The sequence below is a fragment of the Trachypithecus francoisi genome, unplaced genomic scaffold, assembly GCF_009764315.1.
Source record: "Trachypithecus francoisi isolate TF-2019V2 unplaced genomic scaffold, Tfra_2.0 Lachesis_group4, whole genome shotgun sequence".
In the NCBI taxonomy this organism is placed as follows: Eukaryota; Metazoa; Chordata; class Mammalia; order Primates; family Cercopithecidae; genus Trachypithecus; species Trachypithecus francoisi.
The window spans coordinates 62,125,157-62,144,287 of NW_022681469.1; the positions used below are offsets into that span (position 1 = coordinate 62,125,157).

The following is a 19,131-nucleotide window of genomic DNA, read 5'->3' on the forward strand; positions in this document are numbered from 1 at the left end:
ACTTATTAGAATATGTAACTTCCAAACATAACAGTTTTGATACTTCATGGTTCAAAAAATTAGACTTTATGTTAAACAGCAAATATCCTATTGAATAGAGGCAGATGCACAGTAAATTATATGTTGTATAATCAATATATCTCATTTGCAAATGGTAACTTTAGGGTATCTGTTTAAATATCAGAGTATTTTCTGCTCTCTGTATTGCTGTACTGGTTTACATCATATTTTCTTTTCTTCATATTTTCTAATAATTTAAGACCATAATTTAGAATAGCTAGCAGGTTTCTAGGGGATAATTAGATACCACATATATTTTCAGGAACACTTAAGTTGACATTGCCTATTTTGGCTTTGAAAATGCAGCTAATTGTACTACCTGCAGTTTTCTACTTTTTCCTAATAAATTCTAGCTGAAAAATGTAAAAAATAAATCCCAGTAAGAAAGCAAAAGTGGTTATCATCAAATTGCAAGAAAACCATGACTTAATCCTTTTTACCCTAAGTCTTATTGACTGCTTGAATGCTAAAAAACTGACTGGACTGTTTGAAAGGAAGCATGCTTTGTAAGATATTTGAAACTATTCACCAAGTTTCAGAGCTACCTCAGCATCTTCTCCTTTTAATCTTCCCAATATTCCATCAAATCACTAGCTTATTCAGAGATTCAGGAATCCATCCATATCCATATTTTTCAAAAGGTGAAAGAAGAAAGAAAAACTAACCAAACACATGAGATCCTAAAATAAAAGGAGTAATATCCATTATTCTTCAGTCTCAGAAAAATTACAGATCTGTTCTTTAAAATGGTGATGAGAGATGGCCCCAAGAAGTGAAGGAAAAGATGAAGGGGTTCAGAATCTGATGTTATAAACTGGTATAAGTTGACAAGGAAGTTGGCACAACACTGAGAAAAAAATCAGATGAAAACAGTAATGGAGAAGACAGACACATGAACACAGCCAAAGCACAGATGCATATGAAAAGGACATCATTAGTGACAGGCTTTAGGAAATCATGCAAAATGAAATGTTAAAAAATGAAGATACTTTAAAAAGACTGTAATAAAGAGAAAATACCAGTTATGGAAAACAGAAAATGTAGCTCAAATAATGTGATGTTCCTGAAGAGAGTGCAAACACACACACACACACACACACACATAGACTCAAAAATATGCAGAAAGATTATATCTCTGAAATAAAATTAAAACTTTAATACAAAGACACCAAACAATCAAAAATAAGATGTACAAGATGTATTATTTCTACTTCAATCTCAACAATGAAGAACGTATCATTCGGAAACCAGTGAGAAAAAAATCAGTTAGGAGGAGTCTACAAATTTAGGAGGAGTCTACAAACTGGAAACAGACTGATTTTCGACTTCCTACTAGCCACTATGTATGACAAAAGACAGTGAAGAAATGTCCCAAAATTTTGAGGAAAATAATACATACTTAGCAAAGGCAACCTTGTAGTCCAAAATGAAAAGGCCAGATATTCTCAATCATACAACAACTCAGATTAGGGCATTCTACCACTCTCCTTGACCAACATGCTTAACAAAATCCAATCAAATTATGAAATTAAAAAGAAAAAATTAAAGAAATAAGGTAATGGAGGAGATATCATAAAAGTATTGCTGATAAAATTTAATCCATCAAAATATAGAATCAGTATCAAATCCTGTCAGAATGTTTATTATTATAGAACATAAGGCAAACCTTAATGTAAAAGTAATAATTTAATAAGATTTGGGAGATATGTGGAAGGTGTGAAGAAATGCTCCATTACCCAGGCTGGAGTGCAGTAACACAATCACTGCTCACTGCAGCCTGGACCTGCTGAGGTGAAGCCATCCTCCCACCTCAGCCTCCCACCCAAGTAGCTGGGACTACAGGTGTATGCAACCACGCCCAGCTAATTTTTTAATTTGTTGTAGAGACAAGGTCTCCTTATGTGGCCCAGGCTTGATCTTGAATTCCTGGGCTCAAGCGATCCTCATGCCTTGGCCTCCCAAGTGCTGGGATTATGGGCACAAGCCACCACACCTGGCCTTTACTACTATTTTATAAAATTATTTCTTAATTCCAAGAAAAAAACTCATCATTCTCTTCTATTTAACTGACTAAAAATCTTATTTGCCTATATATATGTTGGGTCACTATTGTGGGAAAAATATATCTTTTCATCCCATTTTAAGTTCATAGCTGAGACTCCTATAATAAGAGTTTAACAATAGAAAAGCATATACACTTACTTATTACAGGTTTTATGTGACACAAAAGCCTTCATAAGGAAATGAAGACCCAAAGAAACAGGGCACCTTGCGTATTTTTTATGCTAGGTTTAATGAGGAAGTGGATAGTTATGGAGAAGTCTGATTGGATCTAAAAAGCTTGATGTAATAGAGATAAGCTGGGGCAAACTCAGCAAGATCTGTTCGTTGAGATTTTTCTCTGTATCCCTGTATCTTCAGAGATGAGGATGTTCCTTTCCTTCCTTTCTCTGAGGGTTTTATGACCTGCTTCAGGAAAGAAAGACGTGAGGGAATGTCAAAGAGACCTCCTGCCCTCGTGGTTTTCTTTGATTCCTTCAGCTTAAAATATTTTGGGGTAGCATGTACTGAGTCTCATTACTAGAATTCTATAAAACAATTTTGTGGATACCAAAGAATAGTGGAGTGGATTCTGATTCATAATTTAACAATCTCAAGATTATTCTGCCTGCAGAATATGAATGTTTTGGAGAAAAATTGGTGTTGGTGGAGATGAAGAGAAATGAATGCTTGTTTGATAAGTTTTAGAGTTGGAATTGACAAAATTTGCAGATGAATTACATGTGGAGTTATGGCAGAGAGAAGAATTAAGATTACTCCTGTATTTGAGCTATATTAACTGGAGGAGAAAGTGATATCCTTTGAGATCCAAAACTTGACAGAAGATCAGGATACTGATGGAAAAAAGTAATAGAAATAATAGTTCACAATGAGAACACTTGGACACACGGTGGGGAACATCACACACCCGGGCCTGTCGTGGGGTGGGGGGAGTGGGGGAGGGATAGCATTAGGAGTCATACCTAATGTAAATGACGAGTTAATGGGTGTAGCACACCAACATGGCACACGTATACATATGTAACAAACCTGCACATTGTGCACATGTACCCTAGAACTTAAAGTATAATTAAAAAAATAAATAAATAATAGTTCACCTGGGAATGTTAGTCTTGACGTGCCAGTGAGACAGGCAAATGAAAACAGCAAGCATGTCATTGGATAAATGAGCCTAGAGCTCAGAAAAGAAGTTTGGGTGGAATTATATGTAAATCCAACAATATGGATCAGGTGTCCTTGGAGGAATATGGGCATTAAAGATGAGAAGGTAAAGACTGTGCTCTAAATTTAGATGACATTAAAGACACAGAGCTACTGTAAAGAAAAATGTACCAATAAAGATTGAAAAGGAATGGGTAGTGAAAAGTAGGAAATCAGGGAAAGTGGGGTTTTCTAATAGAGAAGTGTTTGAAGAAAGCAAATATAGTAAGTGGTACAATAAAATGATGAAAAAACACAAAGTGTGAACAAAGTGTGAAGATAAATAGAACATGCTCATTCGATTTGATGACATAGAGGTAGTTGTTAACTACAAAGAAGAGCTTCACCATATATGAAATTTAAAGTCATATTGGAGTGGGCTGGCCAGTGAGTAAAGGTGAAAATGTGAAAACTGCAGAGGTCCACATAACTTTTGGAGGTTTGCAGTATAAAACAGTAAAGAAATGTGGCAGAGCTAGAAGGAGTAACAGATTTTTTTTTTTTTTTAATGTCGGAAAATACTGGAGCTAAGTATGTATGTGAATGAAAAGATGAAGTGAAAAACCTTTTTGATTAACAAAAGAGAAGATGATAGCGTGAGAAAGAAATCCACGGCTAGGCTGGTTTGGAAGGCTGGAAGATGACAAGACTATCAACAGAAGGCATGAGCTTTAAAGGAGGAGATCATTTTGTCCAGCAGGGGAGAGCTGGTCATTCCTTTCAATTTCTTTTTTTTTTTTTTTTTTTTTGAGATGGAGTCTCGCTCTGCCACCCAGGCTGGAGTGCAGTGGCCAGGTCTCAGCTCACTGCAAGCTCCGCCTCCCGGGTTCACGCCATTCTCCTGCCTCAGCCTCCCGAGTAGCTGGGACTACAGGCGCCGGCCACATCGCCCGGCTAGTTTTTTGTATTTTTTTTTTTTAGTAGAGACGGGGTTTCACCGTGTTAGCCAGGATGGTCTCGATCTCCTGACCTCGTGATCCGCCCGTCTCGGCCTCCCAAAGTGCTGGGATTACAGGCTTGAGCCACCGCGCCCGGCCTTCCTTTCAATTTCTATAGCATTGAATATGTAAACAAACCCAGTACCAATATCCAGCCACAAACTTCTTAAGAACTTGTTGAAGAAAAATGCAGACGAAAATTCTTCAGGATTTGTTTTCAAAAGACTTTGAGAGACCTCTCAAAAGTATCTTCTTTCTACTTAGAGACATCTTTTCTGACTAAGCTTCTGGTTGCAATGTCCACTCTCTCAACCCCAATCCAGACCCTTTTCAGTATCCTGGACAAATATGCTCTCTCCACTGAAACCAGTCTACTAAGCCCTCAGTCCCCGGAGTCAGCTTTCCTGGGTAGCTCCCAGTGTCAAAATGTATTCCACTAGTGACTGTACTCCATGCCTATATTAATCCTCTGTGCCTCATAACTTTGCTTCCTTATTTTAAAGCTTCAATTTTCACTGTAGTGTCAACCCTTTAGGAAGAAAACTGTCAGTCCAGGTCTTCAAGTCCTGGAACATTTTCTCTTTCCCACAGTAATATTAGCAAAATCATTAATATATCTATACCTCCACTACATTGAAATTATTCCAGCATCTGATGTTATTCTTCATACAAAAATTATCCCTGGGAATACAGTGATTTCCCCAGGGTTCTGTTCTGAAGAACTGACAGTAAATGGAAATATATATTAGTCTCTACATTTTCCAACTTCTTTGAAGAAATACATCTGAAAGGAGATAGTGCCTCTACACTAAAATTATCATTTTTAAAGACTTTCCAAAATTTTAGGCATATTTATATAAATTATCTCATTTAATTTAAAAACAACTTTTTGGAGATATGAAAGTATATAGCAATAGGGCCCCCCTAGGCTAAACCTGAATGACGACAATATATGTTTGGAGTTGGCAAATCATCTCTTTTCATGCATTGAGTTCCTGGAGGTCAACTGATTCTTGTTTCCTAAAGAAGGAGAAATATAGACAAGAATGCATAGAGACATTGAGAAGATGAGAGTAAAGAAAGAAATAAAAACATACAAAGAAAGGTGTTTCTGCCTTTATAGAGAGAATAATTAAATAAATGATGAATGAGCCGTTTTCTTCAGAACTCTGTCAAACAGGTAGTATGAGAAAGAGCTTCAGGTCTTTTATTAAAAACCTTTTGGGTTGGAAATAGGGGCATTCACCCCATTTTTGCATAGAGCACATTGAATCCAGCTCAAAGGCTTCACAGTTTGGGATGCTGCAATGGCAAACATAGCACAACAGTACTAGGAGCTGGCAGATGCTCACTAGACTAGGCAAATATCCATCAAGAGACTGTGCCAACTTGCTTGTGAACACCTGAGACAAACCCTGGGGTTTCTAGAAATATCTTCCTTGGAAGAGAGATAGTACTCATAGAAGCAGAGAAAGACAATTATCAAGCATCTTGCAGTAATAATGATGCTGCTGGAGATCACAGAGCCAAGAATTTTTTAGATTAAAAAATTAATATTCAAATAGACTATTATTTTGCTAAAAGTGCACAGCAAGTTGTTGGCAGAGCTAAAATCTGAAGTAGATTTGCATAACTCTAAGACTGAGGCTCCATGACTATACCAAAGCTGTATAGAAGTATATTGTAGAAGTGCAGTTCAAATTTTCATTATCTCCACAGTTATATTGACAATAATGCTTACAAGCAAAAACAGATATCCTAATACTACAAGTAATTGTTTTTTAATTAAAAAATATATATAGGCTACTCTGTCATATATTGGACTAGACTACGGTTTTCTTGGTAATGCATTAGCCACAGTTTTATCCCCAAGAAGTTCATATTTTAGCAGTTAAAAAAAGTGAAGCAAGGAAAACTATACAGTGAGCTATACTTGAATTAAATATATATTGGTCATTGGGGAGCATATAAAACAGAAAGAGCATTGTTAGACAAGAAATCTAACATTGGTTGATCAAAAATATGAAGAAATTGGAGAAAAACAGAAGAGATTTCTAGGCAGAGATTATCAAAACAACTGAAAGTGAAGAAAAGAATATTGTTCTAGGGAAATGTCCAGTAATTTATTCTGCTTTGAGCTTAGTTTTCAGGACAGCAGTAATAGCTGCTGGAGAGATTATGCAATATAAAATTTAGGAAAGGCTAGATGGGGCCAGGTCATAAAGGGCTTAGTACACCCTAAATATACACTATTAATAAAGGGAGAGTCACTGAGGATTTTTGAACAAGGATATGAAATGAATGGAAGTAAGTATATGGAATAAATCTTCTTAGATTATGCATTAAATGAAAATTGCAGTAATTTGTAATGCTTATGTATTTTTCTTAACCTTTTTATTTTGAAGTTCAAAAATACAGTACACTCCCAATTTAATGCAAATAAGCAGTATACAACAATTTTAATAAAATGCAGCTCAAGTTACAGAGAGGCTAATGAAATCCAAGTTTGAAAACCTTCTTTTGACAGTTGCAATTTGGTACCAGCTGGTGGCAGTAATCTACTCCAGCCTAAACATCAATGAGGATGATACTGGGTGCTCTGCACGGCTGAAATTTTTAGAACACTGGCAGCAATCCCAGGAATCTCCCAATAATTTAGCACTATTTTCATCATCTCAATCCAAGGATACTGAAGCAGCAGATTGGTCCTGAAAATATAGAGAACCACCTTCTACCTCCCCATTTCCTAAGCCAAGGATGTTTGCTCTCTTTTAACTTTTCCCTCCTTTCCTGAGAGGAGAGGGAAGGAAGAGAAAGGAGGAAATTTGCCCAACCTCATTTATATCTACATGTGCATTATCACAAGACATATCATCATGATGTCTGACTGCAGGGGCTTCTACCGTACTATCACATACTATTGTCATTTTGGCTTTAATAGAAATGGAAACTGAGGTCAGCAAATCATTAGAAAATATTAAAAATTGTTAACTGTGAAACTAGTGTTTTTGCCTAGGTAATTAACCGTTAAATATTTTGCTTCTTTTCAATATAAAAAACAAAAGAGATAGGTTATCACCCAGTATAACAATTTTAAGTCCATGGTTAATACTTTTTATGCCAGTGTTTTAATACTCTTACCACAGCATTTACATATATGCATGAACAAAAACAGTAAGGCACACAAATACACCTGACTCCTTTACATTATACTGGTTTTCCAGAATTTGGGGGTAAATGAGTTTTGCATTATGGCTCCTTTTAATCTATCTTTCTGATGAAGATAAAGTCTCAAGACTCTTAAAAAGCTGTAATAAAGGGAGGGGGGAGGGACAGCATTAGGAGATATACCTAATGTAAATGACGAGTTAATGGGTACAGCACACCAACATGGCACATGTATACATATTTAACAAACCTGCACATTGTGCACATGTACCCTAGAACTTAAAGTATAATTTAAAAAAAAGCTGTAATAAAAAATTGTTTTCCTACATACCAGAAATGTTGCAAAAACATTAAAATATGCAAGCTCTTGATTTCAACAGTGTTTCAACCAAAGGTGGAAACTAAGAAAGACTAAATAAAGCCAGAGCCTAAAATCATTTTGATTTCATTTTGATTTGATCTATTAAAATTCACTTATTTGTTCATTAACACAAGCTATGCCCTCACTTTTTAACCCTAAAACTCAGTTCTCTCATATCCAAGACCTCATACCAAGTGACTGTGTGTCTTCGATTCTAAGTAAAACAAATACAGTGTGTTTTCACATCCCACATATTCAAAAGTGTTTCTGCTACAAGCAATAAAAACGATGCAATTTCATGAAGTGAATAAGGATAGATGAAATGATTAAATACAAAATGTCGGTGCCTATTAGTTTAACTCATATAAACACAAAATTTAAAATATCAACATTTCAAAATATGATTTGGCAAAGTAATTTTAATATTACAAAATTAAAGCTATAACTGGAGAACTAAATTAGCCTGATTGACACTCAATAACATACAACTTCACCAGAAACATTTTCACTTTCTAATTTACTTTGTCTGTGAAGCTGAAGCTAAAAGGGACTCTTCAAATATTTTATGTACTGGCCAATTTCTAGACGTCTGTACTCTGCCTGCACAGTAACAAGCTGGTGCTAATAAGCCATACATAAAGATCCTACTTATTAAAATACAAATTAGACACCCCTTATGTTTATACATGTGTAAGTACAATTAATATTGCAAGCTTCGTTGGAAACAAAATTGCTTTAGTTAACCAACCATTGCAATGCAATCAAATGAGATTTTAAATGCAATTGGAAAAGATCTGTTTGGTAGAAATAGCAATTATTTCATGCGGAACAATTAGCTTTCCAAGCTCTTTTTTGCTTCTCCCACCTGCCCTTAATAGAATAATTTGTCCATCATAAGTGACGTGAAATGTCACCTTTAACACCCATAAGTTGCATGGAGACCTAGAAGGCAGCTGGTAGACATAGCTTATTTACAAATATTAGTTTGAACTTGTAAATGCATGACCACATAAATCTTAATCCATTTAGAGTGTACGCCCTTTGTTCCCTCAATTGTATATTCAGTTGGGAATTGAATGGAGCTGAGAGAGAGTGTGAATTGCATGAACCCTTTGTTGTTGCCAGCATATTAGTGCTTTGCCTTTTATTCTTGTTGTTCATGAGATTTCTCTACATTACACAGTAGGGAATGTTAATCAACATTTTGCCTGAGTAATATTAATGAAACTTGCCTACTTACACTTGAGGGAAGAATCAGAATATTACATTGCTCTTTGAAATGTTAATGTACCTTTTAGGAAATTATGTCTGCCTTCTAAATCATCTTAGTGTTAAATTATTAAAGGATGGCATTAAAGAAATATTGCACTGATGCACATTGTTAAATACCTTAAAAGATAAAAGAATTATAAAGTTTAAAAGAAGGACCTTTTGAAAGATGGTAGATTTATCTTCAAATTAAACATTTTTAAATGTTTGGTTAAAGTATTGAGAAAATTTACAATTGTTTTGTGTGCTTTCACAAAACAAGAGATTTAATGTTAATGATTTCTAATTTCCAAACATGAATTTGAACTGTATTCTGTTCTGGTCTTGAAGGATTTATTTAACCTTCCTGTATCTGTGCATTAAAACACCATCCAGTTTACTAGGAACAACAACAACAAAAAAAAAAGCTAAGAGGAGTGTATTATTTTTGTACTTTTTATTTATTTGAGTCTTAAGATTAGATAGTCTTCATTGAGGTTCTATTCTCCAAGCACAAAAACGACCACTATCTAAACCTTCTATCACTCTATGGCATTTCAAAGGGAAGGGCTATCATAAAGACTATGTATGGCTGCCAAGGTAAGATATGGGAAATAGCAATTCTCAGTGTGCAAACTGTGACAGACGTGTGTCCTGTCAACATCATTCACAGTCCTTCAGGAAGGATGCTCAGGAAATGAGTTGACAGGACTCTAAGTGGTCTAACTTGTTTTCCCTTTAACGGTCTCTTTTGATGTCAATCAGTGTGTTGATAGGCCCTAAATAAACGGTGAGGTAACCAAGGGGGAAATTAGGAACAGAATTTGTTCAATAATTCTCCCACATGGTGACCACTATTTGCTAAGAACTCCTAATACTTACTGGGCAAACAATTCAGTTTCTATTTCACCACAGAAGAGTTAGTAATGGCTTTTGTATTATTGTGGGCCTGACTTGTCCTCTTGCACAACGTTCTTTAGCAGTACTGCTACTTGGATATACGCACTGAAAAAATGGATAATAGGAGTTACATTTCAAGGTAATTTTTTTCACATTTTGACATCTCTAAGATACAATTGCTGATGCATCATAATTTAAGTGTCTTTTTGGGGGGATGCTCAGGGGAGATGGGGTCTCTCTCTGTTGCCCAGGCTGGAGAGGTGCAGTGACGCAGTATCAGCTCATTGCAACCTCCACCTCCCAGGTTCAAGTGATTCTCCCGCCTCAGCCTGCCAAGTAGCTGGGATTACAGGCATATACCACCAAGCCCAGCTAATTTTTGTATTTTTAATAGAGATAGGGTTTCACCATGTTGACAAGGCAGGTTTCGAACTTCTGGCCTCAAGGGATCCACCCGTCTTGGCCTCCTAAAGTGCTGGGATTACAGGTGTGAGCCACCATGCCCAGCCAAGTGGCTTTTTCTTAGAAATAAGTAAAATAAATAGAATGACTAAGTGCCTTACAATTGACGATTTACATTCGATAAAAGACAGTAATAGTGAACTTGAATTGAGAGTTTTTGTGATGTGTTTGTGTTGTGGTCACCCATTACCTCAATATAGAAAATAAAATCATTGCCAAATGTTAGTGTTAATGAGACCAATATTAAAGAGTTCACAATAGAATTAGGAAATGAAACCTAATGTCTAGAAATTAATAAATAGTTAAATAAAACAACACCAATGATATAGGCATTACTACAACTCTACTTGCCAAGTTTTTTTTTTCCACATTATTGCTCCTTAAAAAAGTGAAAACGACATACAACTAATAAATGACTACTTAAAATACTACAAAATGACTTTAATGCAAAGAAAAAGGGTGTTTTGAACAGGGAATGTATAATCTATATATTTCAGAGGCTGATTTTGTGTGTCCATTTTGAGTTCTCCACATTACTGAAGATTCAAACTGAAACAGCACCAAGGGTATTACATCCATGCTAGGCAGAATACATGAGCTAGCCATACATCTATTATGACTTTACATGGCTTTTACCATGCATGCGTTATGTTGTGGGAGATAAGGGAAGAATAATTTATATTTAATGTTGTTAATCAAACATATATTTAGCTAGATTTGTTTTGCTGCTTTTTGCCAATTTGCAAAAACAAAAAAAAATTGTTTCTATCTAAAAGCAACTAAGTATATTGTAAGCCCCTTCATTCACTAGATGAGCTTAGTTTGCTCGATGCTCTAGGAGCTTATGTTTTTAGCTTAATCACTGATTTTTTCCTTAATATATCATGGATAGCAAATTGATCTTTATTAACCTATATATGATAAAGGTTGTAGACAAAGCCAATACCTACATAATATTAATACCAATCAGGTTAACTGATATGATCAGTTTAGTAATCACCAAAACTGGCAGTTGTCAAATAGAGTCTCTCATTAGTAGACTGTTTAAAATACATAAATTAGTGACAAACAGTAAAAAACAAATAATGTCACAAGTATCAAGAATGAAAGACTATGTATTATATAAGTGAACTAAATATCATTTAGTGCATTTTCCTTTGATATTCAACATAATCATACAACACAAAGAAGTGCTAATTCCTAAACCTCAGTTTAGTGTCTATTGAAGCACAACTACATACCTCCAAATTTGAGACTTTTGCTTTGCAAAGAGTACAATTAAGCTGTCGCTCACATTCTAAACCTATTTTAAACGTGGGAAGGTAGAGGGGAGTTGGTTATATCTCCAAAATGAATTGTCTAGAAGTTTTCTGTGAGCAGAAATTATAAAAATTTTCTTTCACTGCAACTGTAATCATTCAAATATGTAACAGAAGTAATTTCTGATTATTAAGGAAATATATTTTTTACTATGCCCCTTGGCTGTAAGAGGACAGATAAATGATAGATATGCAGACCTTACCACAAGGAGAATTTCTGCTATTTCTATAAACTAGTAACTCTTAGTTCACAAAACAAGTTTATTAAAAAAAACATGCAACTGCTAATGTCAGCTGGCATTTCTCAAAGTAGGCCAGAGTAGAAGAGAGATTACTTAAAAGTGAAACAAATTAAATTTAAAGAAGCTGAATATATTCATTCTCACTTTCATTATATTGCCCACCGTCATGGTGATTATAATATGCATACTGCTTCTTAAAAACTCAAAGTACTTAAAGGCAACTTTTTTCAACTTGTATATTCATAATATCAATAAAAATTATTCAGATATTAAAATTTAATGCTATTTTTAATGTATTTTATAAATAATGTACCTTTAATTATGGAAGAACATTTCAAGGGTTTTTTTTTTTTTATTGTAATATGGAACATAAGAAAGTACATTTTGGCTAACTTAATTGGCCCTGATTACCCAAAAGCAATTTCTTTTAAAAGCAACAAGTGTGGTTATTTTTAATCCCATAAGATTCCATCATTAAAATATATTTTAATATGAACATAATTATCCATACGCAATATGTCAAGCTACTTAAATCAAGTAGTTAAAAGGGGTTCTTACTGCAAAATCTTCCCTCCACTGGTGAGCTGCTTGAACTTTCTCCGCTTCCAATGCCAGGCGCTGAAAAACAAACAATAAATCTTAGAATTCAAATGACCACATAATATGGAATTGTTATATAAAATGCTTGGGCTTTCTAATCAATTATGAGGACATAAAAAGCAGAAGATGATCATTATTTATGATTCATAAATTCTAAATCATTTAGTAATCTAATCTACTAAAGTTGATGTATGTATATTTACTCTTTAGCAATATAAATAATATACTATTCTTGAATACCATTGAGTTTGTTACCTCTGCCATCACAGCTATAGTGTCCTCTATGAGTGCTTTCTTTCAATGACTAATACTTCAGTTTTTAGAAGAAAAACTTGAGTATATTAATTTTCATCTTATTTTTAGTAAATACCTTTAGAGCATACATTTCTCTAAAAAAAAAGACATTGAGAGATTAATATGCACTAATATACTAGGCACCTTCTTAATTGCATATTGCGTTTTTGCCAAAAGCCACAAAAGCTGAAATAACTTCCCCTTTGCTGAAGCGCATCTTTAGTAGTTCTTTCAGCGATAATCTTTGATAGAGGATTGGTGCATCTGAAAATTGCTTGATTTCACCTTCAATTGTGTTTGCTAAGGTAGTTAAGAATTATAAGCCAATTTATTTTCCCATAGCACTTTCGAAATGCTATTCCATTAAGTTCAGTGGGAGATGACAGTACTAGTGTCAGCCTGATAATTACTTTTTATAAACATTTTCCCCCTACTCCAGTAGCTTTTAGACTTTCTCTTCGTATTTTTCAACTTCACTATGATGTCCTCCATGTGATAGGCTTTCATAAGACGGTGACGTTTAATGGTTAGCAACACAGAGTTGGGGACCTGACTGTCTGGATTTGAATATCAGCCCTTGCAAACTACTAGCTGTGCAACCTTGGGAAAAGTTAAGACTCTTCTCCCATTATCTCATGTGAATAACGTAAAAGCCTGCCTCATGGCTTACTGGAAGAACTAAATGAGTTATAAAGTGTTTAGAACAGTGCTTGGCACAGTAAACAATATATATATGTCAGCTATCAACTTCAAAGAGTAATTGTTCTATTTGCTCCCTGGATCCCCTTGAGAAAATAGTGCAGTGTTGAGTTTATTTGTGGTTTGCCTTATGCAGCTAGAAGATAGTGATAAAACTGAGCAAACAGAAAAGTAAATAAACATACTAAACTCACTTATTAAGGTATAGAAATTATCAGGTTAGGTTTAAAAAACTACAAATCTCAGAGTCGTTTATTGATTCATGCTGTTTGTGATCTACGAACTATTCCTCAGTATAAGTTCTTCCTGTGGAGGTCCAGTCTACACTGGATAAACATCTTTTAGATCAGTTTTTAATGTTAATGTATTGGCTTCTATCCCTGTGATCTGTTATAATCTATTCATTTTTCTAAGCTGTTACATAGGTTTTATCAGTGACTCTGTAATATTGCCTAGCGGGAGATCTCAATTTAAGAGTTCCAAAGCTAAATTTAAGTGAAAATCTACCATAGTGTGCTAAAAGGACAAGGATTTTGGTTTTCACTACTAGGCAGAAATGGAATATATAAGGAGCTAGGAAGTGTTAGAAACTGTACCACGTAGAGTAACCAAAAGGCGGCTCCCTCTCCCTACAAAAACAAAAACTAAATAGCAAAGCCAACAGAAAAACATATACATTTCAGAAAGACTGCATCATAATACTTTTGGAAACTCAACTTCAAATGAAAAATGAAGCAAAAAATGAATAAAACAGCAAAAGAATGGAAATGGAAGCAACTCTTTTATAGAAACACTTCAGTATGGGCAGATAAAGAGAAGACAGAATGAGAAAATAAGCATGAAGGCTTTTTCTTTATTTCTTTGTTTTGATACAGGGTCTCACTCTGTCTCCCAGCCTGGAATACAGTGGTATGATCATAGCTCACTGCAGGCCTGCAGCCTTGACCTCCTGGGCTCAAGTGATCTTCCCACTTCAGCCTCCTAAGTAGCTGGGACTACGGGTGTGCATCAAGAAGTCCAGCTCCCCTCCCCTCCCCTCTCCCCCCACTCCCCGCCTCCTTCCCTTCCCCCTTCCCTCCCTTTCCCCCCTCCCTTCCCCCCCCTTTCTTTCTTTCTTTCTTTCTTTCTTTCTTTCATAAAGTTGGGTCTCAAACTCCTGGCCTCAAATTACCTCCTATATCAGCCTCACAAAGTGCTGATATTGCAGGCATGAGCCCTCCTGCCCGGCCAAGGACATGCTCTTGACAAAATTCACAACATAAATCTTCCCCATTTTAAAAAGCAGTATAATAATAATAACTAAACTTTTATATGTATGGGCAAAAAAAAAAAAAAAAAAAAGATTTCCAGAACTTAAACAAAATACTGCATAAAATATTAAACTTTTTTAGATTAAGAAATATTACAACTCTAAAATGTCTTTGGGTCTTAGAGAAGAATATTAAGATTTTTCTTCAGAATACACAGGAGGATGCTGTTTCAGCAAACAAAACACACTAGTGAGCATTCACCCACAGGGCTATGCAGTTTCCAAGGCACCAGCTGTAACTCTACCAGATCTTTCCTCCTTGGGAGTGCATGAGAAAGTGTAATTTAACTGATCTCACCCAGAATCACGTGGCTTATGACTTGAACATAATCCATGTTTAGTAAGTTATAGTGACAGTAATCATCACAGTTAACTATTTCCAGAGAAACAGAATAACAATGGCAATAAACTCTAATACAATTTCCTAGGAGGAAGAGAGTCCAAATCAGCTTTATTTATATGTATTCTGAACATTAATTTTACAAAGTAAATGTCCTGTATTGCAAGACTCTGAAAAAGTTTTTAGAAAAATAAAGAAAGGCATGAAGTTATGTATACCAAAGAAGTTATGCACTTTAAAAGGCTGGTCTGAAGCTTGAAAGTTGTTAAATTTCATATCCTCAGGTTGGAATTTTAGAAATATAAAATCATGAAAACTCTACTCTTGTTAATTTCTTTGTTCATGAAGAAATTAATAAATATTTTTACCTAGCAAATTTCATGAGAAAGCATGTAATACAAAACTTTAGATACTTAGTCTATCTTGGGACTAGAGTCAATAGTCACGGTGGTGCTATTTCTCGCAGCAAAAAACCAGCTGGTCATTACTTATAGAAAACTGACATGTCTTCTAGACATGTTAAGTCTTTAATTCATTTCTGTTTTGGTCAAGTGACATTTTATTTTTAAAGCTAATGAGCTACCATTAAATGCCACCGGTGAATTGTGTTAAGGCTGTCAAAGGCCAGGCGCATGGCTCATGTCCGTACTCCCAACACTTTGGGAAGGTGAGTTGGGAAAATCTCTTGAGGCCAGGAGTTCAAGACCAGCCTGGGCAGCATAGTGAGATCCTGTCTCTAAAAAAAAAAAAAAACCCCAGTTAGCCTGGCATGGTGGCACATGCCTATCATCCCAGCTACTCAGGGGGCTGAGGCAGGAGGGTCACTTGGATCCAGGAGTTCAAAGTTACAGTGATCTATGATGGTACCACTGTACTGCAGCTGAGCTACAGTGCAAGATCCTGTCTCAAAAAAAAAAAAAAAAATTAAAAGGAGACATAAAATATCCAATAAAATGTGAGTATCTGCTCAATAGAACATCCCTGTTTCCACAGCTGGCTATATAAGTATATCCTGTAACAGTAACTTACTTCAGAAAAAAAAAAAAAAAAGAATACTTTTCTAATTTATGGCACAGTATAATACAGTATCAGACCTTAAAACCAGACTGAGCGCCACACAGAAATAAAAAAACCTGGATTACAATGAATACCTATGAGAAAAATTTGAAGCTAATTCTGCTAATATTAAGATATTCAGCAAGGTTTATTAAATGGCTTTATTGTAAATGAGATACCACATGTATATATGAAAATCCTTTGGATATCAAATAAGTATTTACAGAAAGTAATAGATGTGTTAAGAATGAATGCATCCCTACCTACCTATTGGTTTGAACATTTAAAACAGAAAATCACTGTAAAGGCTTTAAGGACTTACAACTATAACAAAAATATACTTGACCCCAGACTTTCTGACTCCAAAGCTTATGCTCCTTCCACAAGACCCTTCTTTAGATTCCCATAAAACCCATCACAGTATATATGAAGACAGAGTAATATCAAAACCAAAACACTAGTAGAATTCTATTTTAGGTTAATAAAAAATCCCCAGCAAAGTTTTAGAAATTACTAAAAAATGAAAAACAAAGCCAGCAGCAACAACGAAAACCATATTTTAGTTGGGAACCATCTTTACAGGTCTTATCCTCAAATCCTGAGAGATTATTGCTCATCAGTAAAAATGCTTTTGCTATGTAGTGGTCTGCAGGGGGAAAGATAGAGAATGGAAGAGGTTTTATCAGATCAGAGAAAGATCAGCTCCCTTGAAGGTCTATTCATTCTCAACCTTTACTGTTTATCATATCTTCATCTTTTCCATTAGCATTGAATTCTGTCAGATGATATGAACTTCTATAAAAGCAGTATTATACAGTATACAAAGATATAATTCTACTGTCCTAATCAATATCCACATATATTTTTCCAAAAAATAGACTATCTTCCAAACATGTAACTTGTTTCCTAGATTGCAAATTTATTGCAAGTTAAAGATAAAATTTGCTTTCTGAAATTATGAGAAATTTTCTTTTGATAGCTTTAAAAAGAAACCATCAAGGATCATATAACAGTTCAGTTAGAGTCCCATAATGTTGGTACTCTTGTTTATATACAAATATTTGACTTACAGACACCATTTAAACAAATATCACTAAATTTCAAAACAATTTCTTCAGCTAATGTAAGTCAAGATTTTCCTTTTTAATAAAAGGTAATAGAGATCTACAACAGCAAATCCAAATAAAATATGCATGTGGCATGTGATTAATCTTCAAACAATTAATACCCATTACAGATTAGCAAATTGTATTATACCTATGTTGACAATTCAATTATCACTCTAGGAGTTTCACCTACTATCTTCATCAAAAGGTTCTTAGCATATCAAAAGGATCAGGATAATCATTTGAATTTTCTACCAATACCTACTGAAAATAGCAGACTTAGGTGAACAAACAGACTTCAATGTCCGAAAGAAAAGCCTACAGGTACAATCAATTACTTTGGAGCTATGGTATAATGAACATGCACTTGTAAAATCAGACAGATCTGGTTTACAATTCTGGTGCTGCTTTTCACTAACAATACAATTTTAGGTGATAAAGTTAACAATTTTGCACCTAGGATTTTTTTAACCTTATATTTTCTACTTGGCATTCTATATATCCAGCATAATACAAACTCAGTAAAGTTTTGCTTCCATTTGAAGCTGACAAACATGAACCCACAGAGTAGGCTATGTCAGAACTATAATCACCAATGACCTCTTCAACACGTAAATATGAGTGAAATAAATGAAAAAAATCTTACTGGTCCTTAAGTTTTCACTGTATTTTACCCTGCAGAAAAGCTCTGATCTGTAAAACCGTAGGGTAACCAAAAGCATATGCAATTCAGGGAATACAACAGTTCAGCTCTGTAAAATAAGTTCAATTTTATTTTATTTTTACCACAAGTAGAATAAGAAAGCAGAGAATGTCATTGTGTTCTCCCTGTGACACCTTATTTTTTCTGAAGGGCGGGGAAGGGTATAGGCAAAGTGTGACATTTCTTCAGCATTTCTTATGCTGATAGGCAGTCTTGAAGGCCTCAACAGACATAACAACATAATACTTCCAGGAATATTTAGTATAATATTCCATCTCAAAGGTAAAATGTTCTTTTTCCAATAACCTTAACCAGATAATGGGAAACAATGCAGTTTAAATTCATATAAACATGTATGGTCAGCAGAATTCTACCAAAGGCTTCTAACAATTTGTTATATCCCAGTGAACAAGGATTTTACTATGAAAATCTTAATGTGCAGAGAAATTGCTCTGTATGTTTAAGTCACATGTGCTGCACTTACAGATTGCTAAAAATGTTTCTATAAAGAAACATTATTAGTACTTTGAAATGGTTCTGTTAGCTAAAGAAGTCAGGCTGGAAACTGGGATTTGAGGATTAAAAGTTATAAAATGTAAACAGACTAACCAGGATGAGTTAACTTTGGCATATTTCAACATTTGATAATTGTAGCAACTAGATAAACACCCTGACTAGGGGGAAAAGTTATTTCTGGGACAAGAAGCCTAGTGTGTTTGCTTCTATTCAACGAACATTTACTGAGGCTTGTTACACGCACGTTTACAGAATAAAAAAAATAAGACATAGTTTCACTAACTATGCTTCTAAAGTGACCTTATATTCATATACCATACACATCATATACACTCACACATAATATCATGTGGTCAGTGTTTCACAGGTGCTTTCTCAATAGTTAAGCTATACACGCTTTATTCATTTTACTTCATTTCAGTGAGTTCTGCCACATGGAGAATACATTTTTAAAGTACTGCTTCTATCATGATGCGAATATCTCAAAGAACAGGCAGGATTCTAAAAATAGTGTCATTAGCCAATTACAAGATTTAGCTACAGGTCTCT

The 19,131-nt window shown here is 34.9% G+C and overlaps 1 protein-coding gene across 3 annotated transcripts in view; it reads right to left on the reverse strand.

The window, feature by feature from the left end:
• Nucleotides 1-19,131, reverse strand: part of CACNA2D1 (calcium voltage-gated channel auxiliary subunit alpha2delta 1) — a 526,258-nt gene that overhangs the window by 214,609 nt on the left and 292,518 nt on the right. For all 3 annotated transcript variants that reach the window (XM_033192867.1, XM_033192869.1, XM_033192868.1), the window contains exon 4: nt 12,518-12,577. In XM_033192867.1, the coding sequence (XP_033048758.1) occupies nt 12,518-12,577 (60 nt within the window). The remainder of the gene's footprint in view (nt 1-12,517; nt 12,578-19,131) is intronic.